This window comes from Hemitrygon akajei, chromosome 2 (assembly GCF_048418815.1).
Source record: "Hemitrygon akajei chromosome 2, sHemAka1.3, whole genome shotgun sequence".
In the NCBI taxonomy this organism is placed as follows: domain Eukaryota; kingdom Metazoa; phylum Chordata; class Chondrichthyes; order Myliobatiformes; family Dasyatidae; genus Hemitrygon; species Hemitrygon akajei.
The window spans coordinates 139,819,654-139,846,595 of record NC_133125.1 but is presented as its reverse complement, the minus strand read 5'-3'; the positions used below and the strand labels follow the sequence as shown (position 1 = coordinate 139,846,595).

Here is a 26,942-nt window from a genome sequence, read left to right as displayed (position 1 = left end):
AATGCGCAATGTCAGCTATTCTCCAGTTCCTCAGGATCTCCAGTGGTCAAAACCAATACAAAGATCTCTGTCAAGGCCCTAGCAATGTCGTTACTACTTTTCTCAATACGCTAGGATAGATCCCTGGGACTTACCAACCTCAGATCACTTCAAACGATCCAACACTTCCTCCTCCCTGATCTCAACATGCCCTAGAATATCAGCACAGCTCTTCCTATCTTGCTGCCTCCATTTCCTTCTCCTTGGCGAATACTGATGCTCATTGCTCATTTCATACTTCACCCACGTCTTCTGGCTCAAGGCTTAAATTCCTTCCTTTGTCCTTTAACTGTTACACTGTTTTGCTTCTCATTCACGTACAAAACACTTTGGCATTCACTTTAATCCATCTGGTCAAGGACATTTTATGGCCCCCTTTAGCCCTCTTGATTCTCTGTTTAAGTTTTTCCTGTTTCCCTTATACAGTACTCCCAGTAATCTTATATGGGCTTCCTTTTCCTTTTTAACCAAGTTTGCAACATCCCACATCTTCCAAAGTTCCCAAAAGTTTCCATCCTTAAATCCACTCCTCATAAGAACATGTTGATCCTGAACTCTGCCCTGCAGGTGTGTAAACAACTCTCAAATGTGAACTGACCCAATTACAAGTTCCCTATCTACCTTTCCAGCTCCCATCATATAGTGTTGTAATTATCCTTTCCCCAGTTTGGTACTTTGCCCCAAGGTTCAGTTCTCTCTTCACTGATTTACTATTACTGCTTCCTAAACTAGTGTGATCCCTACATTCACAATGAGGCCACTCTCAGGTCGGAAGAGCAATACCTTACATTCCATCTGGGTAGTCTCCAACCTGATGGCATTGTCACGGTTTTCTTTCCTGTGGGGGAGGGGTTGCTTTCGTTGCTGTCTTTTTGCTGCAAGCGAGGGGCTTGGGGATTGTATTGTTGCTATTTTTTCTGAGGGAGGGGGTGGAGATTTGTTGCTATTGTCTATTTTTTCTGTGGAGGAAGGGGTGGGGGATTCTGGAGTCAGTGAATTTTTCAAACGGGGGCAGTTGATGCATGTCCTTTCTGCATTTTATGGCTATCTGGAGAAGACAAATATCCAAATTGTACTGAATATGTATACTTAGACAGTAAAATGAACTTTTGAACCTCTTAACATCAACTTCTGGTAAGTTCTCTCTCCTTCCTCCTCCTCCTTTTCATTTTTCATTTTGATTCCCCTCTCAACTCTTCTTTCCTCAAATGCCTATCACCTCCCTCTGGTGCCCTTCTTCCTTCCCTTTCTCCTATGGTCCACCCCTTTTCCTAACAGATTCCTCCTTCTTCAGCCCCTCCACCTCCCAGCTTATTTCGTCCCCCCTTCCACTCCACACACATCTGGTTTCACCTATCACCTGCCAGCTTGTACTCCCCTCAGCTTCTTCTGGCCTCTTTCCCTTTCTTTTCAGTCCTGAAGAAAGCTCTTAGCTCAAAATGTCAACTGCTTATTCCTCTCCATAGATGCTGCCTGACCTGCTGAGTTTGTCCAGCATTTTGTGTGTGCTGCCAAGTCTCCCTTCCCTGGATGGATTATCTACAGACACTGTCAATAAACCCTCCTGGATACACCTAACAGATTCCTGTCCCACCTAAGCCTCTAGTTCAAAGGGAGTCCCAGTCAATACTGGGGAAATGAAACTCTCCAATTATAAACACCCTGTTGCTTTTACATCATTCTCTGATCTGTCCACATATCAACATTGTTAACGTCTTGTACTGCAACCATTCTGTGATTCCAAACTATCTGGGGTATTACTTTTTTATAAAGATACTGTTTTCATAAACTCAAGAGATCCTGCAGATGCTGGAAATCATGAGTAACGCACAAAAAATGCTGGAGAAGCTCAGCAGGTCAGGCAGCATCTGTGCAAGTAATAAACAGTCGACATTTATTCTCCTCTATAGGTGCTGCCTGACTTGCTAAGTTCCTCCAGCATTTTGTGTGTTACCCTGCTGATTCAGCCTTTTCTTGTCTTTGTACTCTCACAGTTCCGCTTATCACTGTTGTAAAACTTGTTCGGCATTTTTGCTGGATTGATTTTTGTATGGAGGTCAGAATCACACACAACACTCGACAGCAACGTGGGGAAATTAGAAGATTGGACAGTGATTTATAAACAAACCAAATCATTAACAGCTTTATTGATGGTGCTAAAGGTAATACTCAGATAAAAACAACTTTCAGCCATGGAGTCCACAGGAGGCTGATGATAACTTCACTGTAATATGCAATCTGCATTGATATCTTGCTTAGGTTTTAAATAATAAACACAAGAGAGTCCGCAGATGCTGGAAATTCAGAGCAACTCACACAAAATGCTGGAGGAACTCAGCAGGTCAGGCAGCATCTATGGAAATGGATGAACAGTCGACTTTTCGGGCTGAGATCCTTCTTCAAGACTGGAAAGGAAGGGAGAAGGTGCCAGAACAAGAAGGTGGGGGGAGCGGAATGAGGACCAGCTAGAAGATGATAGGTGAAGCCTTGGAAGTGGCGGGGGGGGGGAGGGATTGAAGTAAGAAGCTGGAAGTTGATAGGTGGAAAAGGCAAAGGGCTGGAGAAGAAGGAATCTGAGAGGAGAGGAGAGTGGAGTGGCCTGGCAGCATAGTGGTTAGCACAATGCTTTACAGTACTAGCAACCCAGGTTCGATTCCCTCTGCCCCCTGTAAGGGGTTTGCATGTTTTCCCCGGTTAGTAGGTTAATTGGCAATTGTAAGTTGTTCCATGATGGGATTAAATTGGGGGAGTGCTGTGTGGTGTGGCTCGAATAAGTAAATTAAAAATAAATAAATAAATACTGGCAATGTCAGTATTTAATACATATCCCTGACTGCCCCAAGATGAAGAGGTGGTAAGAGCTGGAGTCACATATAGATCGGAGGGGGTGTGTTGACAGATTTCCCTCTGAGAAAGTAGTGAACTGGATAGGTTTAATAGTCTGGTAGCTCGGAGTTTGAGGGGATTTGATATATAACTAAAGAATCACAATTAGGTTTATTATCAGATATATAAGCCATGAAATTTGTAATATTATGGTAGCAGTACAGGGCAAGATAAAAAATTACAATAAGATGGGATGTTAATTGGTGAGAGATATGGAAGAAAGAAAAGGGGAGAGGAGCACCAGAGGGAGGTGATGGGTGGGCAGGAGATAAGGGGAGAGATGTAAAAAAAAGATGGGAAATAGTGAAGGGGGAGAGGGAGGGGGCAGAGAGAGGGGGAAGGGGAAGAGAGGTGACATGGGGGAAGAGAGGGGTGGGGGACAGGGAGGGGGCAGAGAGAGGGGGAAGGGGAAGAGAGGTGACATGGGGGAAGAGAGGGGTGGGGGAGAGAGGGGGGTAGAGGGGGAGACATAGGAGCAAGGTTAAGTTATTTGGCCCACTTGAGTCTGCTCTGCCATTCCAGCGTACCTGATTAATTCACCTCTCAGCCCCATTCTCTTGCTTCTCACTGTAATCTTTGATGCCCTGACAAATCAAGAACCTATCAACCTCTGCTTTATATACACCCAATATCTTGGCCCTCATCCAAGTGTGGCAACAAATTCCACAGATTCACTTCCCTCTTGCTAAAGAAATTCCTTCTCACTTCTGTTCTAAAAGGATATCCCTCTACATGACGCTGTGCCCTGTGATCCGAGACTCCCTGACTATAGGAAACATCATCTCCACATCCAATATATCTAGATATTTGATAGGTTTCAACGAGAGCCCCTCATTCTACAACTCCAGAGCTATCAAGGGCTGTTCATGTTAACCCTGTCATTCCTGGAATAATTTTCATGGAACTCCTCTGGACCCTGTCCAATACCAGCACCTCTGTTCTAGAGCAAAGGGCCCAAAAAAAGCTCACAATACTCCAAGTGCGGTCTGATCAATGCTTTATAAAGCCTCAGAATCACACCCTTGCTTTTATATTCCAGTCCTCTCGAAATGATTGCTAATGAATGCTGGTGTGGGACGGATCTCAGAAGGCCTCTGTGTTCGACTGGTCTCTCTCTCTCGATGTTGTTGGAGGATTTCACCGAAGTTCTGCGATTTATGGGTTGAGCTGTGGACACTTGCTGTTCTATGTTTTTCACCTGTTCTTTCTTGTTGCTGTTTGGTGCGATTTGTTAAGTATTTTTTGTGTGTTGGGGAGTTTTGGGTTTGATTTTCTTGTTGTCATTTGGTCTGGTTTGTTGGTTCTTTTGTGTGGGGGGGGGCTGATATTTTTTCTTTGAACAGTTTCCATGGTTTTCTTTGTTGTATGGCTATCTGGGGAAGACAAATCTCAGAGTTGTATGTTGCATACATGCTTTGATAATAAATGTACCTTTGACACAGGGAGAGAGAAAGAGGACTAAAATGTGGAAGGAGAGATATATAGATATATATTGTAATTATTTTAAAACTGCGTCATAAATTTTAGGGATTTCTTTCCACAATGAAATTTTGCTGTTCTTCCAGACCTCCACTTTGCTCATCTACTTTTGATTAAAGCACTCACTGTTAATCCAGCTTCCAATGTCTGTTGTCTTGGAGCAAGAGTGCTCCAGTGTCAATGTTCAGCTCTCCACAATGGATCTCAAATTTCCAAAAATATTTTAACGTAGAAATTTGCCCTCGGGTCTGTGGCTCCAAATGCACGATATAGCCGTGGTTGTATTTTTAAATTCTGGAATGAAATTTTGAATGAGACCGCAATGTACATTTTACCATACTTGATGCAAGATACTGAGATGGTAAATTCTTGTTCTGGTGTTAAAGCAACTTAGAGATTAGTCTGAAATCACCCAAACTTCAAAAACAAAAGTTAGAAAAGTCTGAAGTCAAATATTTATTGAACAAGCCACATGTACAAAACAAAACAGCTGGCTAATGAATGGGCTGACTTTGTTACAACATTTAAATTTACATACAGCAGGACAATAGTTCCAGTTTAAATAAAATTAAAATCCTCAACTTTCCCCAAATATAAAATTTCATTAATGTCTTCAAAAACAACTCTGATGGTAAAATGATTTAAGTTAGACAAAAAAATAGTAAAAATGTTTGCTGATAATTTTCTGTCACTTTGGCAAAAGAAGAGCATGTGCTATGTGAGATTTTTTTTATCAAAAATGTAACAAAGACTGTGTACATCTGGGATAAAGCTTACTGATGAATATTGCACTCAATGTACAAGAGTAAAAACAAAGGACATTTGTAAAATATACTGTGTATGTCACAGGAGTAGTTAAAATACCCTGGTCCAACTTTCCCTCAGTGACACTTCTGTTATAGGCAAGGCAATAATTCTAGATTCCGGTGAAATCTCTATATTGTTCAACATTACAGCTCATGAAAATATTTTTACTAGAAATGCAACTGTGTACGGAAAGCCACACGCACTTGGTGACCGGGCAGATAACAGACTGTACACTGGAATAGTTCTACATTTAGGCTCATTAGTGCACTGTGGTGGAACACCACTCTCATTTATCAGGGCTACAGCTGTGGGAAAGGGGAAAGCCACATGCATTAAGTGTTTCTGCATGAAAACACATGCCAAGTGCTCCGAATTTCACCAGAAGTAATGCAAGAGCACATTTTCAGTCCTGCTTGGTATAAACTCATGTAGCCAGTACAGAGTCTACGATGCTGAACCCATTTTTTTTTTTCTTTCAACAATGAAACTATAATCTCCAATTTTGTCGCACGAGACTGCAACACTTACCTGGAATACAACCTCCTTCTGCTACCTTGTCTTTAATAACTATATACAGGTAATAGATATGTGTAAACAGACAGCAAAAATATTGATGCTAACATTATATCCCTGCGTTTCTTTGTCGAATATATTAAACATACAAAGTCTATACTTTTAAGACAGGTTTGAGTAGCAAAGCAATGGACCCAGTTCCTCCACGGAATACTAAAAACTGTACAGTAATTCGCTCCTTAGACGACACTTAATCTTAACGTGTCCTCCGGAGCTCAAATGTGCAAACATTGTTTCCTTTGGGTTCACAACCCAGATGGCCTCACTTCTCTAGAGTTAAGGTTGGACTCATCTGCCATCTTGTGAGGGAAGTATCCTGAGTGAGAACATGCAAGGTAAAGACTCCTGACGGTGACCATCCGCTCGCCAACGCTCAGACCATGGAGGACGAGTTCGAGATGCCGTGGACCACAGTCCCACCTGCCGTCCCGCTGATTGCATTGAAGATGTGATATGAGTTGGGCAGGAGGCTTATCTTCATCCCCTCGTCCTCTGGCGAAATCTGAACAAGACAACAAGACCGTTTCAAAATCCAAAAGCACAGATGGCCAGAAAAATTCCACAAAGGTGCCGGGCAGGCCGCCTCGCGCAAAACTTTCTCAGGGTGCAACTCAAATACAGGGGATGCGTTTTCAGATTGCTGCACACACAAACACACTGAGGTCATGCACTTCCAGAGTGTACAACAGGGACATTACCATCCAAGCTGCTCACATTACAAGAGGGAAGCGTTCAGAGAAAAGAAGAAAATGAGAAAACACAAGTTAGATTTCATTTGAATCACTCCGCGATTTTACATTATTGAATTGCAGGCAACTGTAAAATTCTGGGCTCATACAACTGATCACCAAAATATCCCAGTATTCCTGTCTTTCTGAATTTTCTACCAACATTACTTTGCTTTAAAACATCTCACTCAATCAAATCTGTAAATTATCCTATCACAATTTACACAAATGGCAGCACAAAAAGATTTTAAAACACTAAACCTGCCTCACAAACTTGTGATGAAATTTAAAAGTGATTGCAATTATAGGTATACTTGGCATGTTCTCCCAAGCTATCCATTGTCTGTTTAAGACCAGATTTAATGCATTCAGATAAAACTGCAGATTACTAGTTGAAATAGTAAAATTCAACTAATTTTAATTTAAAAATTGTAATTGTAAACAAGAAATTAAAACACCTTGATTCTTAAAGGAGAATGGTAGCAAGAGAAAGTTTTGTTTTCCTGATCAACATTAATATCATGCTCTTGCCCATTAGATTCCAAAAACCCAGCAGCTTGCAAAATATACATAGAAGGAAATAAAAGGGCATTCTGACACAGATGGAACACGACTTATCGATGAGCATAAATATGTAACAGAAGTGCAAAGAGGTTCTTCTGTTGGCTTGTTAAGTTTCCTGCTGGACAGACTATCACTCAGGATTGGGAGTCCAGGATCCAATGAGGTCTGCCAGCAGTTCCTGTTGACATATTCCACCGTTAGGAAGCTGCCTAGTCATTACAGACAGTGGCTCCCATTTCAGCTGCCAAATCTCCTCATAACGAGGGGGTGCCAAACACTGCAGAAGTTAGAAAGCCTCCCCCCCCCAAAAAAAAGAACTCAAAACAAAAATTAATATACACTCGGTATGCTTGCTGCCTTGGCTGTGAGATTGCTAGAAAGCCCCAGCTCCTTAAAAGGGGTATTGTGAGGTTGTCAGGTGTCTGTGCGATGGGGATGCAAATTTTAATAAGTGCGAAGAAGTGAGGCTTTCCACCAAGATCCTGGAAGATCTGGGAGTTTACCGGCATATTGATAGCGGCTCCCTGACGCCTGCAAATTATATACAATATCCTGGAAATCAATTTTTTTTGAGAGGGAGAGGAAGAAGGAGAGTGAGCTTGGTCTCTCTTCGTGCTAGGTAGACCTATCACTTTTCTCTGTGGGCAACCTTTACAGTCGACCTCAAAAATAATGACAGTGTTGCTCGCTGCACTGTTTGCAACAGTGACTTTTCTATTGCCCATGGTGGGTTAAATGTAAAAGACATGTTGAGGTGAGTTTAACAGGTGTCATTCATTCATTAGCATAGCCTGCGTTATTTAAACTAGCTGGCTGGCTGCTAAGGAGCTACTCTGTTGATGTCCTACGTGATGAGGCCAAACTCCCTGTAGACTTGCTTGAAGTTGTAATAGACTTAAAAAACGACTCCATGATAATATAAGTACATATTTTAATGTCACATTTTCTGCATATACCCAACCTGGTTTACAGATTCGACAAAATCACTAAACAAAGTTTTACATACACCCTTGGAGGTCGACCGGGGGAGGGGGCATATGGGGTTGTGGGGGGGGGGGGGGGGTGGGGGTGCTACCTCCCTGAAATGAGCTTTTGCAGGGTGGGATATCCGGCAATGGCAGCTTTGCTATATTCAGGAACGGAGAGGGTGCAGCTATTGGGAAATAATCAGCTGAGGACTTCCACTGCAGACAACTGAATGCCGATTGGTTACTTGGGATTGTCAAATTACAAAGAAGATTGCCAGGTCAGAGTGGAGATGATGTTCTGACTTACATCAGAGAAAGAATATAAAACATTCCCTTGTAAATCCAAACAGAAACCATGGAGAAGTTCTCTCCCACAGGGAGGGGTCTCGGTGAAGAGCAGGATGGGCTTAAGGGTAAACTGAATAAACACAGGAGGGATTGGGGGCTGGAAAATGATGATGGGGCAGAGAGGTGGATGGAGAAGGACGCTGGGAATGTTGGTGTGGGAAACATAACAGGAGGAAGCAGGTAGGCTGAGTAGGCTGTCATCACATTATAAGTTTGGGACCAAAGTACTTCCAGTTCTGTGACAGACTGCAGGCCAATGCTCACGGCTCACTCACAGTGTAGTGAAGGTTTACTGTATTTGTTCTGTCCTACCAATTTCTAACTAAAAACTTTAAAAAACAGGTGAGAGTGAAACTTCTGAAAGTAGAACAGTCTGTTCATTAACATGGTGGGCTGCTGCGTTTATAGTTCTGTGACAAGAACACCTTTCATTTCACCAAGTAGTAGGTCAGTCTATGGACAGCCCAAGTCCTCATCACCAAGAACCCAGCAGGTGAGCGAGGGAGGAAACTCCCACCTCCCCTCTTCTGCCAAACCTTTCTAACACGCAAAGCTCTGAGTTCAGTACCACTCTGCACTCAAAGTTTCGTTATGTAATGGAATACAGAGATTGTTAATCAGGGCCAGAGCTGACCTCACTCCCAAAAGGGTTGAGTATCACCCTGCCCCTCGACCACCTCCTCCCCATCTCCACCTCAGGTCCGGAGAATTCTTCTCTAACAGACGCGTTACTTCCTCTACTGATTGCAGTGGAAACCAGGCAAGCTCCCACCCATCCAGAGCTGTGGGGGAGAAAGAGAGGGGGCCAGGAGGCACTGACATGAGGTGAAGAGCGTAGAGTATGGGACATGGAGGGAGAGCCATCCGGAGAAGCAAACACCTGAGATTATAGCTGGGGCTGACCTGGGTGGCATGGAAATGGAATGGGAAGTCACTAGGGATGGCGAAAAAGACAAGTACTGAGGTTAGAAATTGACAGGACGTAACAAATAAAAGCCCTCATACTGTGAGTAAGCATTATCATTGGGCTGTGGTCTGTCACAGAATTGGAAGTGCTTTAATTTTGAATTTATAGCACGGGAACAGCCCATTCAGCCTCCCATTTCTGAGTGAGAGCGTGGTGGAAAGCAGGGGAGCAGGACAGATCACAGAGGGGTGACACAGAACTCCCAAAGAGAAGAGGAAAGCCTCGCCAAAGTGTACACACCCCAGGGAAACCATGGTGAAGCACTGACATGGGGGCACAGGAGACTGCAGTCGCCAGAATCTGGAGCAACAGACAAGATGCTTGGGGAATTCAGCGGGCTAGGCAGCATCTGTAGAGGGAAACGGACTGTCTCAACCTGAAATAACAGTGAGCTGCGGACTCGGACCCCAAGGTCCCTCAGTACAGCAACACTGCTACAAGATGTGTACTGTCCCTCTACATTTGATGCTATTGCGATGCAGCCAAATTAAACGAGCTATGGCTGAAAGGGGAAGAAAACATTTGGCTTCTGGTCTCTCTGTATTTACTGGGACACAACCACAGCACTGTGAGGTTCAACGGCACACATAATACAAGGTGCACTTCATCTTTAATTGAATTTAATAATTTAAATCAATGTATTTTGGTGAAACAAGAACACAGTCAGTGTAACAAAATGAGGAATGCTGATAATGGATTTAATACTTGTCGCTAGCTCACCTGTTCGTGCATGATGTTGGAGAGCTCGCGAACCATCTCCCTGTAGTTGCTTTTCATTTCCTCCTGATACTCCAGCTGGTCTTCCTTGATCAAACGTTCGTTCACGACCAGGGCATGTCCACAAGCTTCGACAAACTGCCTGCGGAGACGGAGAGTGGACACTGAGCTACGGAAGCGGGGCATACACATCACCGTGGTGTAGTGGTTAGCGCATCGCTTTATGACACCAGTGATTATCCATCGGGGCTCAACTCCCCCCACTGCCTGTGAGGAGACTGTACGCACTCCCGGGGACTGTTCGGGTGCTGCCGTTTCCTCCCATATTCCAAAGGCGTACTGGTCAGGGTTAGTCAGTTGTGGGCATGCTATGTCGGCACTGGTGACACTTGCAGGCTGCCTAGTACAATACTTACTGATTTGACGCAAACGACGCATTTCACTGTATGTTTCAATCTGCACGTGACAGATCAAAGTAATCTTTATCTTTAAGCCTTGGCGGTCACGGTCACAAAGGTCAGACACACTGGCATTTACCTGAACACTTCCTTCAGCTGCTTCACTTTGTTGTCCGGGTACTTCTTCACGTTGGCTTCCTCCAGGAAGGCTCGGGCGTAAGCTAATGGGCCAGCGTTGACCTACAGCAGGAAGAAAATAACGGCGCAGGGTTACAGCAAACGCAGCAGAAACTAAGAGAGAATTAAACCCTCCTGAGGGGCAGCGTCCATTATCTTCAGACTGACAGTGAGAGAGAGAGAGAGAGACAATGCATCATCTTTCTACATCTGTCTCTACCCTTCCTCATCTTTCGCTCGTCCACCTCTCTCAGTTATTGTCACTTTAACATTTCTTTCTCTGCTAGCTCAGACTACACAACAATCTGTTTGCTCTTGCACTCCTTGCTTAGTAATGGTGAATGAATTTATCCGGTGTAGATGACCTCATTCACCACTACTCTGAACTGATTCAACCATCTTTCAATGACTCTTTAAAACTCATGCTCTCTGCACTATTTTTATTTCTCCAGTTTGGCTTTTTATTGCACTTTGACTGTTTGTCACTCTTCGTATAGTTTTTTGTAAAATTATATTGTATTTCTTTCCTCCCCTGTAAATGCCTGCAAGAAAATAACTCGCAAGGTAGTATTTAGTAACATATACGTACTTTGTTAATGAAATTTACTTTGAACTTTATTACTATGATGTACAGTGTTTGCTCTGTGAGCTGCACACAAGCAAGGCACTTCATTAACCGTGGTGTTTATGCCAATAAAATAACCTGAATCTCTCTTCTGCATCACCTCTATCCCACAGTCAGTCTGTTAAGCTGTAGGTTATAGTCCTACAGCACAGAAACAGGCACCAATTCTGTGTCAACCTCCAAAATCAACCCACTGCTTCCCTCCCATGTGGTCTTCCATTTTTTTTCTTTCTTCCATGTGTCTAAGAGACTCTTAAACGTCCCTGATGTGTTTGCCTCTACCATCAATCCCTGAACCCACATTTTCTGTGTGAGAAAAGCTACAATCTCCGGCATCCCCCCAATGCTTTTTCTCAATCACCTTAAAATTATATCCAATTGCTGCCTGTCCACTCTATCTATGTCTCTTATCCTCTCATACAACTTTTATACATCCACTTTCAGTCCAAAGAGAAAAGCCTTCAGTTGCTCAACCTTCCCTCATTCGAAACACTCTCTAATCCAGGCTGCATCCTGGTAAATCTCCTCTGCACCCTCTGTAAAGCTTCCCCATCCTTCCTCCGATATGACGACCAGAACTGAGCACGATACTCAATGATCAATTACTTCGCAGGTCAGCCATCCGGCACAGAGCACAGAGGATCTGCTCCCAGTAATCCCAGCTCAACCCAGGCAAAATTGGCTAAAGAAACAGAGTGGGTGAGTTTTCACACAATTAGCCCAATGTTTCCTACATTGGGGGGGGAAAAATCAGCAGAGCAAGATTATTCCCTGTCCTAACTACTGGTTGTGTCCCTTCAAACCCTTCCACCAGCCTTTTGGATCTAGGAGACTTCTTCAAACTACATTATTCAATTTCCAATTCAGAAGCAATTATGCAGGCTGTTATGGAAACTTCCATTTTTCAAAAAGAACATTTAATTTGCTGATGAAACCAATGAACTGATTAGTGTCTAACACACACAAAATGCTGGAGGTCAGGCAGCATCTACGGAGGAAAGTGAACGGTCAACATTATGGATCCGTTAAAGAGTCCCGATGAAGCATCTCGGTTTGAAACGTCAACTGTTCATTTCCCTCCACTGACGCTGCCTGACCTACTGAATTCCTCCAGCATTTTCAGTGTGTGGCTCAAAGCTTCCTGCATCTGCAGAATCTCTCATGTAACACTGCCTAATGTTGCTTTTAAAGTCACTTCCTACAATTCCATAAGATCTGGGCGTTGTGAGTGAAAATCATTTTCGGTGATACACCCACTTTCAATTGACTGGATCAAACTGCCCCTGCTTGTAAACAGGCAGGTAGAAATGCATTTCCACACAAAATGCTGGGGTTCTGATAAAAGGTCTTGGTCTGGAATGAGAACTATTTATTCCTTCCCTGGATGTGCCTGGCCTGCTAAGTTTCCCGGCATTTTTTGTGTGTTGCTCTGTACTTCCAGCATTTCCAGGATCGACTGTGTTTATGAAAGCCTTTAAAATTTAGAATGCAAAAAAAAAATCTGGCATGGAACTAGCAAATGACTAAATCCCCTAGCAACCTAACCAGGGCAATACACAGCAGATTTCCTAACCGTTCCTAAAGAGAAAGTTGCAGTTTGCTGCTGAAAATCCCACCTGCACGATGACACTGCCTTGGAGCTTGAGCTGGAGTTTGATCATGTCGACGTCAGGAGAGGAACACAGTATCTGCAGCTCCGACACCTTATTGCTCATCTCGTCGATTGCAACCTCAATAGGATTCAGGTCGATGTGTTGCTGGTACATCACTGGGATTCGCTTCTTCACGTAGGGGAAATGGTGCATAGCTACAGAAGGTAGAACGTAATTCACATCAGAAATGCCACGATAGAGGTTGCTGTGAAACCTCATTGTTCAGGAGCACATTAAGTTTCAATAATCACTGAGTTCTTGTTCAATGGCAACAAGAGATTCATTGAACAACATGCAGCATCCTTAATAGGGCCGGAAAATACAAATAAATATTAGGATGCAACCAGAAGTTTGGTAAAATGTGTAGGTTTTAAGGGAATCTTAGAGCAGCAGAGCTTGGGCTTTGGAGGGGATTCCTGAGCTTGGAGGTCAGACAACCAACAATGGCCAGAACTGGTGAGTGTAGAATGGTTTGAAGGTGGTTACAGGGAAACAGAGGATTTGAGAGCTAAGGTGAGAATTTTTGTTTAAATGAGGCACCGCTTAGCTGGGCAGTAGGGTCAAGAGTGGCATGCAAGATGGATGGTACTGCTTAGAACAGGTCTTGGCATTGGCAGGAGGAAGAAAATCCATTAAGTTTCTGGGCAACAGCAAAACACAAGGTCACAACTAAGTTCCAAAGAATCAAAGGTTGGTGAGCCCTCATGCTAAATATAAAAGGTTTAAGGAAATGCAATACAAGGGTTGCCATGTGAACTTTAGACCAACCGTGGGCAACTTGTTGGTCCCATTCAGTTACAATACTTGAGATATACAACTATTGAAGTTTATGACATTAACACAGGCCGCTGAACAAGACAATCTGTGAATTGTTAACCTCACACAGATTTATCCTGACAGTTGTTTCTATACTCCTGAACTACTCCTAGCAACAGATTATCTAGGATGAACAAGAAACAATTTATGCACTGTCTAAAGATCTCAGGGTGTGCCAATCTTCAGGCCTGATAATCAATTCAGCAGAAGAGCTAGTCACTCAGTAACTTCCTCTGCAATGATGGAAATACAGTGGTCTATTTGCAGAAGTTTTGAAATGTTGCATTCATTCATTCCTTAGTCTGTTCTGATGTGAACTATAGAACCCTTGCTTCTTTGAACAGCGACCTTTGTTTGCTGCCAAATAAAGTTTCAGATATTCGTATTTTACCATCCAAATAGAACTTGTCGTTTCAATACTGTAAGTCACTGTCCAGAAGCTCCCAAATAATTCACAAACGGCATGCAGACAGGAGCCTCTTTACACAAACATGTCCCATTTAAAGATTCCATCATATTCCAAAATCTTTCTCCCACGGTAGAAATGTCCAATAATAGCGGTCAAGTATTTACAGTGAGAAGAGGAAAGTTTAAAGGATATGTGGCACAAGTTCTTTTTTTTCCACACCAAGAGTGGTAGATGCCTGGGATGGGCCATCAGGGTTAGTGAAATTGATAAAATAGTAATGATTAAGAGGTAGCTAGACAAACACATAAATATATGAGAAATGCAGGGTTATGGATAATATTTAGGCAGAAGAGGTTTCGCTGAATTTGCAATGTTTTCAGCAGATATCATAGGCCAAAAGACCTGTGTTCTATATTGCAGCTTCAATGTCTCGCGTAGAGTGGTACAAAAGTATTCCCTAGAGCACAGAAAAATAAGGGGAGAGTTGACAAGGTATACAAAATTTGAGGGATATAGACAGGGTAAATGCAAGCAGGTTTTCTCCCCACTAAGGTTGGGTGAGACAGGAACTGGAGGTCATGGGTTAAGGATGAAGGGTTAAATGTTAAAGGGGAACACGAGGGGGATCTTCTTCACTGAGAGGGTGGTGAGAATGTGGAATGAGCTGCCAGCAGAAATGATGGATGCGGGCTGGATTTAAGAGAAATTTGGAGAGGTACATGGATGGGAGGGGGAATGGAGGGCAATGGTCAGGGTGCAGGTTGATAGGACGAAGTAGAATAATTATTCAGCATATATTGGAAGGGCCTGTTTCTATGCCATAATGTTCTGTAACTCTAAAAGCAATTGATTTGTCCACAAGAGATGCTAGCATCAAGACCAAGAGTCTGTCAAAGAGATACTTTTGATAAGGAATGCCCTAAAAGGAGAAACAAACAGGGTGTGGAGAGGTTTGGGTTGTGAACTCCAGAGCAGAAGGATTAGCCACTGCTGGGTTGTGATTCAGTCTGGAGATAATCAGGAGGACCAGAGGGGTGCAGGTAGTGAAGGAGTTTGGGGACTGTCAGCCAAAACTTGGCTTGAAAGTAATTCTGAGCAAACAATAGAATGGAATAGGATTCATAGGAAATCATTAATTATTATATTTTAGCCTCTTATGCTCTACTTCACAAAGACTCTTGCAAATTTCTACAGGTGTACAGTGGAGAGCATTGTGACTGCTTGTCTCACAACCTGATATAAAGGCTCCAGTGCATGAGGCTAAAGAGGGTTATAAACTCAGCCAGCTCCATCCTGGGCATAACCCTCCCCGTCATTGAGGATACCTCCGAAAGATGGTGTCTTAAGACCTTCACCATCTGGGACATGTGCTCTCTGCACTTCTACCATCAGAGAGGTGGTACAGGAGCCTGAAGACCCACAATGAATAATTTAAAAAAAGCTTCTTCCACTCTGCCATCAGATTTCTAAATGGTCCATGAACCCATGAACACCACCTCATTATTCATCCTTTACAATATTTATTTATTTCTTTATAATTTATAGTAATACTTCGTTATGTTTTCAAGGATCAACTTTATTCACCATATACATTCACATGCAATAGGAATTTGCTCTGGTGAGTTGGTCAGGGCACAACGTGCAACAAAAACTGACAACATTCCAACAAATTCTAAATTAAGAACTCTTTAATGATAAAGGCTTTGCAGCCTACTGCTGCTGCACAGTAACACATTTCACGAAGTATGCCAGTGGTTATAAACCTCATTCTGGGCTTGCTCTCTCATCCTATGAGATCACGGATGGCTTCATGTACACTCCTCCATAATGGGCGGACTCCTCTCCACACCTCTCAGGTCAAATCCCCTCAGAACCCTCTGCATTACGAAAGCTTCACCTCTTCCCTCTCGAGAGATCGGGCTTGAGCAGCAATGGAGGTGGGTGGGGTGGGGGGGGGGGGGTAAAAATGTTCTACGGAATGGAAGAAGCTGAGAAACTGAAGATAAAGGTGAGGAAGGTTGTAAATTGTGCTCTCCAAGGAAGAGAAGCCAAGGTTTAAATGATGGGTGTGTGAGCCAGTGCATGACAAGGTTTGGGCTTTGGGTCTGGCAGTGGCGAACAGCAAGAGATGCTACGCTGTAGAAACTGATAAATACATAAACAAGATAATTAGATTAGGTTTAATTGCAAAGAAAAATGCAATATATTGACTGTAACGTGTAGAATGAAGAATCCTTTGCAGGCAATTAGTCACTGCAGCACTAATCACAGTGAATGATGTGCAAAGTTTCAGAAGAGATAGTAAAACCAACATCATCATCTGGTTTTGTTCCAAAACCACAGTAAACTTTGGACTCAGGAAAAGGTCTTCCAGTTACCAAACAGGTGAGGAAAGGTGTTAGAAAGAATGGCCGTCTGTTCCAGTGATAAATGACTGTGCTCCACACACACAGCTGAAGATGAAGGGTCTTGGCCCAAGACGTCAACTGTTTGTTTATTTCCATAGACGCTGCCTGACTTGTTGAGTTCCTCCAGTCTTTTGTGTGTGTTTCTCTAGACCACGGGTTCCCAACTTGGGGTCCACAGACACCTCGGTTAATGATGGCGGTCCATGGCATGAAAAAGGTTGGGAACTCCTGCTCTAGACACTCAGCTAAAAGGTTTTATCATATTTTCTTTCTCTTGACAAAAGCCGGCTCCAGAAGACATTCCTGAACTGAATCAAGGCATCAGCGATTCCCTTCTCTCAACATCCTTGCCCATCTCACGGTACCCCAAGCTCTAACCCATGTGGAAGTCACGTTCACTCATCACCAAGACCCCCACCCCCAACATCTGCCGACTCTCAGCTAAGCAGTTGCTTAATATCCTTGTTTTCTGCTCCAAGGCAAGCTGATACATTCAGATTTCTGGAAATGGCAGGGCTACCAAATGAGGGGAAATCAAATCAAGTAGGTTTACATTCACTATCAGTTGTGAAGGAAGAAAGGGGACCTAATGCAGACAGGACTCGACAGATCGGACATTGGGCAGTAGTTTGCTCTGTTGTGTAGTACAGAACCAGGGATCACCCACACATACTCAATCTACAGGATGAGAGGCTTTGGACTGAGATGGAGAGAAACTTCTGCATATTTTCTGTAAACTTGTGGAATTTACTCCCACTGGGATGCAAAGGCGAATTTGCAGAATATACAGTATTTAAGGAGATAGATAAAGTCCTGGGAACAGAAAGTCTCAGAGGAATATGGCACTGAGAGAGCAGACTGGTCAGAATTGCAATGAATGAGGAGGCAGGATGAAGAATATATTACAGCTCATGATTCTATGTTCCGCCTTAAATAGGTACAAGACCTAAGATGTGCTTGGTGCTATGAGGTTTAGATTGGAGGTGTGACGAGGCCTTGAGGGTCAAGGAGAGTCAAAGTCCAGGGAGGGAGTTGAAAAACAGGTGAAAGTAAGGTGATGAGTAACTGGGTGGGCTCGAGAGATGGACAGTGGAAGCACCACATACAGGGGATAAGTGACTGATGGGGTGGGTGGGGTAGGATTGAGTGATGGACAATGGAAACAGCATGTACAGGGGACGAGTAACCGGGTGGGGTGGGATCGAGTGATGGACAGTGGAAACACTACGTACAGGGGACGAGTAACCGGGTGGGGTGGGGTGGGGTGGGGTGGAATCGAGTGACGGACAATGGAAACATCACGTATAGGGGATGAATAACTGGGTGGGGTGGGATCGAGTGATGGACAGTGGAAACACTACGTACAGGGGACGAGTAACGGGGTGGGGTGGGATCGAGTGATGGACAGCGGAAACACTACGTACAGGGGACAAGTAACCGGGTGGGGTGGGATCGAGTGATGGACAGTGGAAACACTACGTACAGGGGACGAGTAACGGGGTGGGGTGGGATCGAGTGATGGACAGTGGAAACACTACGTACAGGGGACGAGTAACCGGGTGGGGTGGGGTGGGGTGGAATCGAGTGACGGACAATGGAAACATCACGTACAGGGGATGAATAACCGGGTGGGGTGGAATCGAGTGACGGACAATGGAAATATCACGTACAGGGGATGAATAACTGGGTGGGGTGGGATCGAGTGATGGCACATGACACTCACTGGTCAGGATAGTTCTTCGCTTGCACTGTTGATCCACTCCTCCCTGCTTCTTTCCCGAGACCGTGAAGGGCATCTCAAACACAAACCGCTGGATGTTGTGGCTTCGCTCAAAATCGGTCTTCCTGTCCTGCAATTCCTTCTCGTCGAGAAACGGTGTCACGTAGGTGACCTGAATGTAGGCATACTTCGAGTCCAGGTCCTTTGGATTGACCTTGGCGGAAAGAAAATAACTTGATCAGAGAACATCGGGAGAAGAGGTTTAACCAGTATGTCAAGGGTAGGTTAACATCCGGGCAGCACCTCACTCACTCAAGTTATAACTACATATTTCACAGGGGTAAGTGAAGGCATAATAAACAACTCAAAGTCAAAAATCTTCAGGTGCTGAAAATCAAAAATAAGAATAGAAAACATGGGTAAGTACTCAGCCGATTTTCTACCCGAAACATTAACCCCGCTCCTCTTTCCTGAGCATTTCCAGCGTTTTGTTTTATTTGATTTTTGATTTAAATCAGTAACCTATGCTCTAAAGTCTACCACTGCAAGTTCCCTCCAGTTTTCATGTTTACCTCAGTATCTGACTTAGTCTTCACAGATTTACAGGCCATTCATCCAATTAGACACTTGGGTGGAGAACAACCACTTCAAAGACCTGGGGGGAGTGTGCACCAGGCTCCCCACGGTCCGTGCTGGGTAGCACAGCTTCATAGGATGCATATCAATGACCTGAACATGGCAATGGGTACCAGCTCATTGTTCAGGAACGGTAAATTTGTAAATAAGCTTATTACATGTACCGAGGAACAGTGACTTCCACACCCTTCATACAGATCAGTTCATTACAACAGTGCATTAAGGTTGTAAAACAGTACAGAATAAAAGCTTCAGAGAAAGTGCAGCACAGGCTGGCAATAAAGTGCAAGGTCATATCGAGGGAGATAGTGAGGCCAAGAGTCCATCTTGTCACACCATTCAATAGTGAGGTAGAAGCTGTCTTTGAGACAGGTGGTACATGCTTTCAAGTACACACATCTCCTGCCTGATGGAAGGGTGAAGAGAGATTGATCATGGCGGGGGTGGGGGGGTAGGGGTGCGAGGGAGATCTCTGATTATGCCGGCTGCTTTTCTGAGGCAGTGAGAAGCGCAGAGTCCTTGGAGGGGAGGCTGGTTTCCATGATCTGCTCTGTTTCTTGGGCAGAGTAGTTGGCACATCAAGCACGATGGGCACAAGGACAAGATGCTTCCCATGCTGCATTGATAAAAAACTGGTCAGGGCCAAAGGCAACACGCCAGATTTCTTTCGGCTTCTCAGGAAACAGAGATCCTGGTGATCATTCTTGGCCATGGACCAAGTCACACCATTCTCCATCTGGCTCTTCTCTAACCCCTTGTCCCTTCTCTTTTCCTCACTTGTCTGGTGCCCCTCCTCCTTCCCCTTCTCAAATGATCCTCTCTCCTCTCCTATCAGATTCCTCCTTCACCTGTTGCCTCGCAGTTTCTCACTCCATACCCCTTTCCCCCACCCACCCATTTTCCATCTCACCTGGCTTCACCTAAAACCCGCTAGTTTGTACTCCTTCCCTACCCAACCTTCTTATTCTTGCTTCGTCCCCCTTCTTTCCAGCCCTGATGGCGGGTCTCGGTCTGAAACATCCTCTCCCGAGGTGCTGGCTGACCTGCTGAGTTCCTCCAACATTTTGTATGTGCAACTAAAAGCACTCAGAACTTTTTCCTCAAACTCACTCCAGATACCACTTGACACCTGCCCCTCGCCAACGAGAAGATGGTTGCAATCTGCTTTCACAACCTGGTGCGGTCTTCATGGCTAAATGCCCAGCATAAAATTTATATAAAAATAAAATTATTGCATATATATTACACGTCTGTCTTACTGGAACCAACACACAGGCATGCAATATTTCAATAAAATTCATTCTCTCAGGATGTAGGAGTTGGCTAAAAAGTATTTGGGAACAATAGCCCATGTTGGGTGGAGTGTTTGAATCTTGTACGTCCTTCAGAAGTGTTGAAGTTTTGAAAATTCCCTTAGTTACTACATAATTACTTTCAGCAGAGCAGTGCCTCCCAGATTCACAGGTAGTGATAAAGTGCTTACAAAAAGCGTAGGGTTGCCAAAGATTATGGTTTTGCAACACCACTCCTCTCACCTTTCCATCATCGTAGATTATCCTTACATTCTCAGAGCCAAACTTGTCGGAATAGAGCTTCAGGAGCCGCTGAGAGATCTCCGACAGCTGCGTCAGCTTCGGCTCTTTATAAATGTACTCCTTTCCGTCCTCATCTTCAAAGAAGCCCTGTCACGAGTGACGTCAGGTAAGATGAGTGAAAAGAATCCAAACATGTGGACACACGGAACAATGAACCAAAGTCAAACCAATCAAAAATTTGAAGACAACAAGCAAAAGATTCTCCAAAGTCCCCTCAAGACCACCATTAATGCCAACCGATTTAACACCACCTTTTTCTGGATCTCACTAATACTAATTTCCAGCTTGAGGATTCAAGGATTCACCCCAGTCAGTGCCAGGACTCCCTATAATTTTATAGTATGTTTTGGCATGCAAAGCTAGCTTGGGGAGGAGAATCTGCCTGCTTTTGTATTTCTGTGAGACAAAGAGATGTGAGTTTGCTGGCCATATTTAACACAAAAACATCTGGAACTGCTTCTCAGGTTAGTGCAAGGTCACCACACTCGAATCGCAAAGCTTGAACAGGAGGGGAATAATAAATGTAATTAATTCACAAACCACAGACAAGACTTTGCATCCAAATTAATCAAAGACATATTGCTGTAAGTGCTAGACTTTTGTATAAAACATTCTATGAATCATGAAAAGTTCGGTAATGTTGGTTTTAGATTCAAATGACCTGAGGTAATTCACTCTTTTCTGTTCAGTTTCTGAATTTAATAGTATTTCTGTGGGAAGTTTGGCATTTGGAAAGCATAATTGCTCCAAGCAATAAGCAAGCTTTGTGATAAACTCCAAGGAGTTTGAACTGCTACAATGGTCATGATACCTCAGCAATATTGGCCCTCAAAAGCAGTCCATGTTGTGAGGTTCAGGCAGTGTTTCCCAGTGATTCATTATCTAGATTCAGGACCCGAAGTAGAGAAATGCCCAAATCCCAAAGGTGGGTTCAGATGTGCAAAAGAGGTGCGTGGGACATGGAAATAAACTGATCTTAACACAGACAAATAACTGGGTGCAGCACAAGCATTACTCCAGTTTTTTGAACAGAATGGGTGATGTGCAAGAAATCTTCCAAGTACAGGCGATAAACTGACATTAAAAAAAAATTATCCACGGCAAATCAGAGTGCCTTTAATGCAGTGAGGCTTACTGCATCATATGTGACACCATCACTTAATTACCTCCACATCCCTCTCATTGTCTGTAAACTGGTCTTGCTATAAAGTTATAAAAGACAAAGAACAAAAGCGATAATTACACGTGTTCCTTATTTCTACTCGTCATAATTACCTAAAACTAAAAGCACGGCAAACTGAATGATCAATGAGAAAAACTGCCGTAAGCTTTTAAGGACACACACAACTATTTTTTAACGGTGATGTATTACAATGATAAGTGAACTGCTTCGCTCAACCTTCCAGATTTCTGCATGCATCATATCACCATGAGGAAAGCAAGGCTATGAATGGCATTCGTGAACACGTCACCTCTTCCCTTGAAAGTTACACACGAGGTTACGACTGCAAAGCTGACAAAGTCAGAAGCAAGCTAGCAGGGTCACACCACAACACACGACGAGCTCACGGCTTACACGAAAGGTAGCTCTGTAAAACTTACCGCTGCCTTCAAGAGGAGGGAAGGGTGGAAAGGAAAATATCAGTGAAAAATCTCAACATCAGCTCTGCTACAAACAGAAACATCAGCAAGCAAAACATTTCACGCTGGTTATCTGAAAACTCAGTGTCTGCTTTATTGGGTCCAGGGATGGTCCGGACGTGGTTTTCTGCACACCACTGTTGTATTGTGTGGTTATTTGAGTTACTATTGCCTTCTTGTCAGCTTGAACCAGTCTGGCCATTCTCCTCTGACCTCTCTCATTACCAATGCATTTTTGCCTACAGAACTGCTGTTCACTGGACATCTTGTTTTTTTACACCATTCCCCGTAAACTCTAGAGAATGTTGTGCGTAAAAATCCCAGATCAGCAGTTTCTGAGATACTCAGATCACCCTGTCTGACACCAACAATCATTTCATGGTCAAGGTCATTTAGATCACGTTTCTTCCCCATTCCGATATTTGGACTGAACCTCTTAACCATGCCTGCATGTTTTTATGCACTGAGTTGCTGCCACATTTGGCTGATTAGATATTTTCATTAACAAGCAGGTGTACCCTAGTAAAGAGGCCGTTGAGTGAAATCAGCATTCAAAAAACAGAGTGTGGAAATTTCCTTCAGCTCCTAATCTCCACTGGGTTTTAAGCTGAGACAATGAAAGTAAATGTCCCTTTATCTGTTCATGTCCCTATCTACTGATAATTTAGAGATCAGGCAGTGAGTATTTAAATTCCCCAGAGTACCAACTGAGAAAAATCCCTAACTGTAGCAGCTGTTTAACACAACGCTTGGAAACACAGAAAACCTACAGCACAATACAGGCCCTTCGGCCCACAAAGCTGTGCCAAAGATGTCCCTACCTTAGAAATTACCTAGGGTTACTCATAGCTCTCTAGTTCTCTGAGTTCTTAACACTTAGTTCACTGTGCCTGTGTTAACTCCAAATGAAAATTAGCCCCACTCCAGCATTCTTTCTCTGCACTCATTCTCCCTTTTTGAGCTTTTACCCAATTCCCTCTGGACGTGCCTGTCGAATCTGTTTCCATTCAGGCAATGGGTTCCAGATCACAGCAACTTTCTCTTTAAAAATCTCATCTTCCCTGTGAATCCCTCTTCCTACTCCAATCCATCTGACTCCGATGAACTCTGTAAGACCATAAGATGCTGGAGCAGGATCAGCCCATCGAGTCAACTCCACCATTCCATCATGGCTCATTTATTATCCCTTGCAACCCCATTCTCCCGCCTTCTCTCTATAACCTTTGACACCCTGAATTATCAAGAACCTATCAATCTCTGCTTTAAATATACCCAATGACACAACTATCTGTCGCAATGAATTCCACAGGTTCACTACCTTCTGGCTAAGGAAATTCTTCCTCATTGCTATTCAAAATGGACAATCCTCTCTTCTGAGGCTGTGCCCTCTGGTCCTGGATTCCCTCACTATAGGAAACATCATCTCCACATCAACTCTACCAAGGCCTTTCAATATTTGATGGGTTTGAATGAGATTCCTTCCTGCCCCATTCTTAATTCCAATGACTAAAGGCCCAGAGCCATTAAATGCTGCTCATACATTAACCCTTTCATACCCAGAACCATTCTCGTGAACCTCCTTTCCAATTACCAGCACATCTTTTCTAAGATAAGGTGTCCAAAACTGCTCACAATACTCCAAGTGCAGTCTCATCAATGCCTCATAAAGCCTCAGCATCACATCCTTAGCTTTGTATTCTCTTGAAATGAATGCTAACATTGGACTTGCCTTCCTTACCACCGATCAACTTGAAAGTTAACCTTTAGCGAGTCCTGCCCAAGGGCTCCCAAGTCCCTTTGGCTCCTCTGATTTTAGAATTTTCTCCCTATTTAGAAAATAGTCTATGCCTTTATTCTTTCTATCAATGTGCATGACCACACTATAACTGGGATCAGTGTCCTCTGGTTACTGGCCACTGGAGGTGGTTCCTCTGACTTCACTTTGTCACCACATTTACAAAGTTTTATTTAAAAATAAAACTAGCAAAGTGAAGAAAGTTTTCAGAACAATCAGCTCATAAGAATGAACGGCACACTGATATCACAGGCACATCTAAAGTTTCTGTAGGAGGTGTTGTCTCTAATCCTCAGACAGCGTGGTGTCCCTGTTCTTACTGAGTTTGCTATGTCATGGCGCGACCGAACGGTGTAACTGGGCACGCAAGCCGGGCTGATCAGCCTTGGTTGGTAGCTAGCCTAGGAGAAGGACTCCGATTCCAAGCCCGGGTAGATGGGACTCGTTAGCCTTGCCAGGCAGCCTGTCTAGGGGAAGGAAAACTGTGATACTCAACCTACAGCCTTGCGGTCACTACAGCTCACTGTGCCTCTGTGGAAGGTCCCTCAGCTTAAAGAGTGGAACTGGTCCACGTGCACTGATCCTCACTATAACCCTATGCGGAGCAGGCAGGAGGAAAAACAAGTTCTACAGTGATGGCGAAGGGGCGCCTCTGTAGCCACCAACGATTGTGCTGTTGCACCTGAGGTCTCCTCTTCCCTCTTGATCTTCGCAAGCAAAGAACTCGCCATCATCAGGCAGGAGGTACAGAGGCCTGAAGTCCCACACCACCAGGTTCAGGAACAGCCTCTTCCCTTCAGCCACTCTTGAACCAACTGGCGCAACCCTAAACACTACAGTTTAGGGGCACTATGACCACTTTGCACTATAATCAACTTTGTCTTTTTTGTTCTAAGTGTGTTTTCTTTTAAAAATAACTTGTGCGTTTCTTGTAACTGCAGCTTACATGATGCTATGTACCTGTGATGCGGCTAAAGATTTTCATCACACACATGTACTTGCGCATTTGATAATAAACGACTTTGCCTAAAGAGAGGCTAAAATGAAGAGAGAGATGCTCACCTGCCCAAAAAAGCCAACTCGAAAGTAGGTGCCAAGAAGTCGCTTCCCCGTCTGCATAACCTCAGCGATTTTCTTGTAAGCTTGATGGAGGGTTTCGTAGAGATGGGCAAGTTTCTGTTAGAGTGTACAACTGAGTGTCACAATAGGTTCTTCTCTTTCTCTCTCTCCCCCACACAAATTAACTGAGCACACTTGTAAAGGAATGAAAAAAGGGCTACTGTTGTTTCAGCTCTTCGACTTGAAGAGTTAATGGTTTGGGAGAGGGTTGACAGCAGCCACTACTCTGTGCTGGTGCTCCTATCCGACCACCAGCCTCCTTCTACTCCACTCCATCTTCCTACCACGTTATGCTCCTCTCCCCCGACCCCCCAACCTCCCCACCCGCCTCCCATGTTTCTCCAGCTTTCCCCTGAATCCATCTTTACTGTTTGCCTTGACCTCTTTCCGTGAGAGACAGTTCCACTTGTAGATCGAGGCTTCTCCTGATTGTTTTTATTGCTGGGCTCAGTCAGGATCCTAAATTCTGGTCTCCCTGACGTGGAATCACCTCTAGGTGGGATCAAATAGAAGTTTGAAAGACCCCACATAACAACATAAAAAATGAGCACTCAGACCCCTCGATCTCACTTCACCATTAAGTTCATGGTAAACCTGACCTTGGCCTCAGTTCTATCTCCTTACCCAGCTCTCAGATTCCTCTGTAGCCCAAACTCAAACAGCTCTCTGGGTCAGACCCTCCAAAACGAAATTCCCCCTCACCTCCATTTTAAACAGGCAGCTTTCTGGGGGCAATATCTACTGGTTCTAGGTTCCACCAGCTGGGAAAATATCATTTCAGTTTCTACTCTGTCCATGTCACCCCCTCCCCCCACCTCTCAGCCCGGTACATCACGGGCACATTCCTCCCCATCGTCAGTAGTACTGACACAAGGCACTGGCAACATCCGTCTTCAAAGATGCCCACCATCCAGGCAGTGCCATCTTCTTGCAGCTGCCACCAGTCAGGAGGCACAGAAGCCTTGTCCCACGCCAACAGGTGAAAGAACAGCTACGTCCCTTCAGCCGTCAAGTTCTTGAACCAACGTACCCAACCTCATCACTACCTCCGCATAGCGATACTGTGACCACTTTCCAGTACAATGGACATCTTTTTGACTTGATTGTGCACTTTCTTGTATAATTTTTGTTTTCCTTGTGGACGTTGAGTTCCCAATGCGATGCGTCTCTGTTACTGTGGCAATTAAGTTTTCCACTGCCCCTGTGCCTCCAAGTACTTGTGACAATAACAGTGACTGAATGTTGAACAAGCCACTACTTAAGTCTTTGCCAGAGAATACAGATTAATCTTTCCTGCTGGTTCTCATACACCTCATTTCTCATTCCATGTGTGCTTACCTTTATTCAGACAACAGAAGACATTATGACATTAGCATGTGAACTGCTGGTCAGTAAATTTCAGTCAGAGATGCCGAAAGCATAACAGCAACAGTTCTACAGCTCTCCCTTGTCTGAGGAGGACAGATTTACTCACCTCAAACTCCTGCCTTTTCTCATAAACCGGGATGATCAGCTTGTAAACATTGGAAATAAGTTCGTAACGCTCTGCTTTCCAGAGTCCATCTGCACACTGTTCCAACAGCTCCATCAGCACATCCTGTCCAAAGAACAAGCAAAGTTTGCATCGTGAATAAGCACCTGTCGTAGAACCGGCAACAGAGAAAGAGGCTGCTCACCCATCACAGCTGCCTCAGTTCTGTCTTACAGATCCACTGTTAGTTGCTCTTCCCATACACAAGAAAGGGTGCGCTGGCACTGGAGAAGGTCCAGAGGAGGTTTACAACGATGATCCCGGAAATGAAAAGGATTAATGAACGAAGGAGTGTTTATGGCTCTGAGCCTGTTCTCACTGGAGCTTCGAAGAATGAGGGGGCA

At 44.1% G+C, this 26,942-nt stretch overlaps 1 protein-coding gene across 1 annotated transcript; it reads right to left on the bottom strand.

Annotated features, from left to right (window-relative positions):
- Window positions 1–4,847: 4,847 nt before the first annotated feature.
- On the bottom strand, window positions 4,848–26,693 carry LOC140715861 (dedicator of cytokinesis protein 9-like). Its single transcript, XM_073028340.1, has 8 exons — window positions 26,542–26,693; window positions 25,011–25,124; window positions 20,453–20,599; window positions 18,285–18,495; window positions 12,893–13,083; window positions 10,614–10,714; window positions 10,080–10,218; window positions 4,848–6,286 (listed from the first exon to the last, which is right to left on the bottom strand). The coding sequence occupies exons 1-8, from the start codon at window positions 26,653–26,655 to the stop codon at window positions 6,158–6,160; spliced, it is 1,146 nt and encodes a 381-aa protein (XP_072884441.1). The 5' UTR covers window positions 26,656–26,693; the 3' UTR covers window positions 4,848–6,157.
- Between the last annotated feature and the right edge of the window lie 249 nt (window positions 26,694–26,942).

Excerpts from the sequence above, each read along its gene's own strand:
- LOC140715861 (XM_073028340.1), bottom strand. The coding sequence starts at position 26,655 with ATGGAGCTGTTGGAACAGTGTGCAGATGGACTCTGGAAAGCAGAGCGT. Across the intron at positions 25,125-26,541 it reads AGAAAAGGCAGGAGTTTGAG|AAACTTGCCCATCTCTACGA; the intron begins GTGAGTAAATCT and ends ACACTCTAACAG. Across the intron at positions 13,084-18,284 it reads GCGAAGAACTATCCTGACCA|CTATGCACCATTTCCCCTAC; the intron begins GTGAGTGTCATG and ends TACCTTCTGTAG.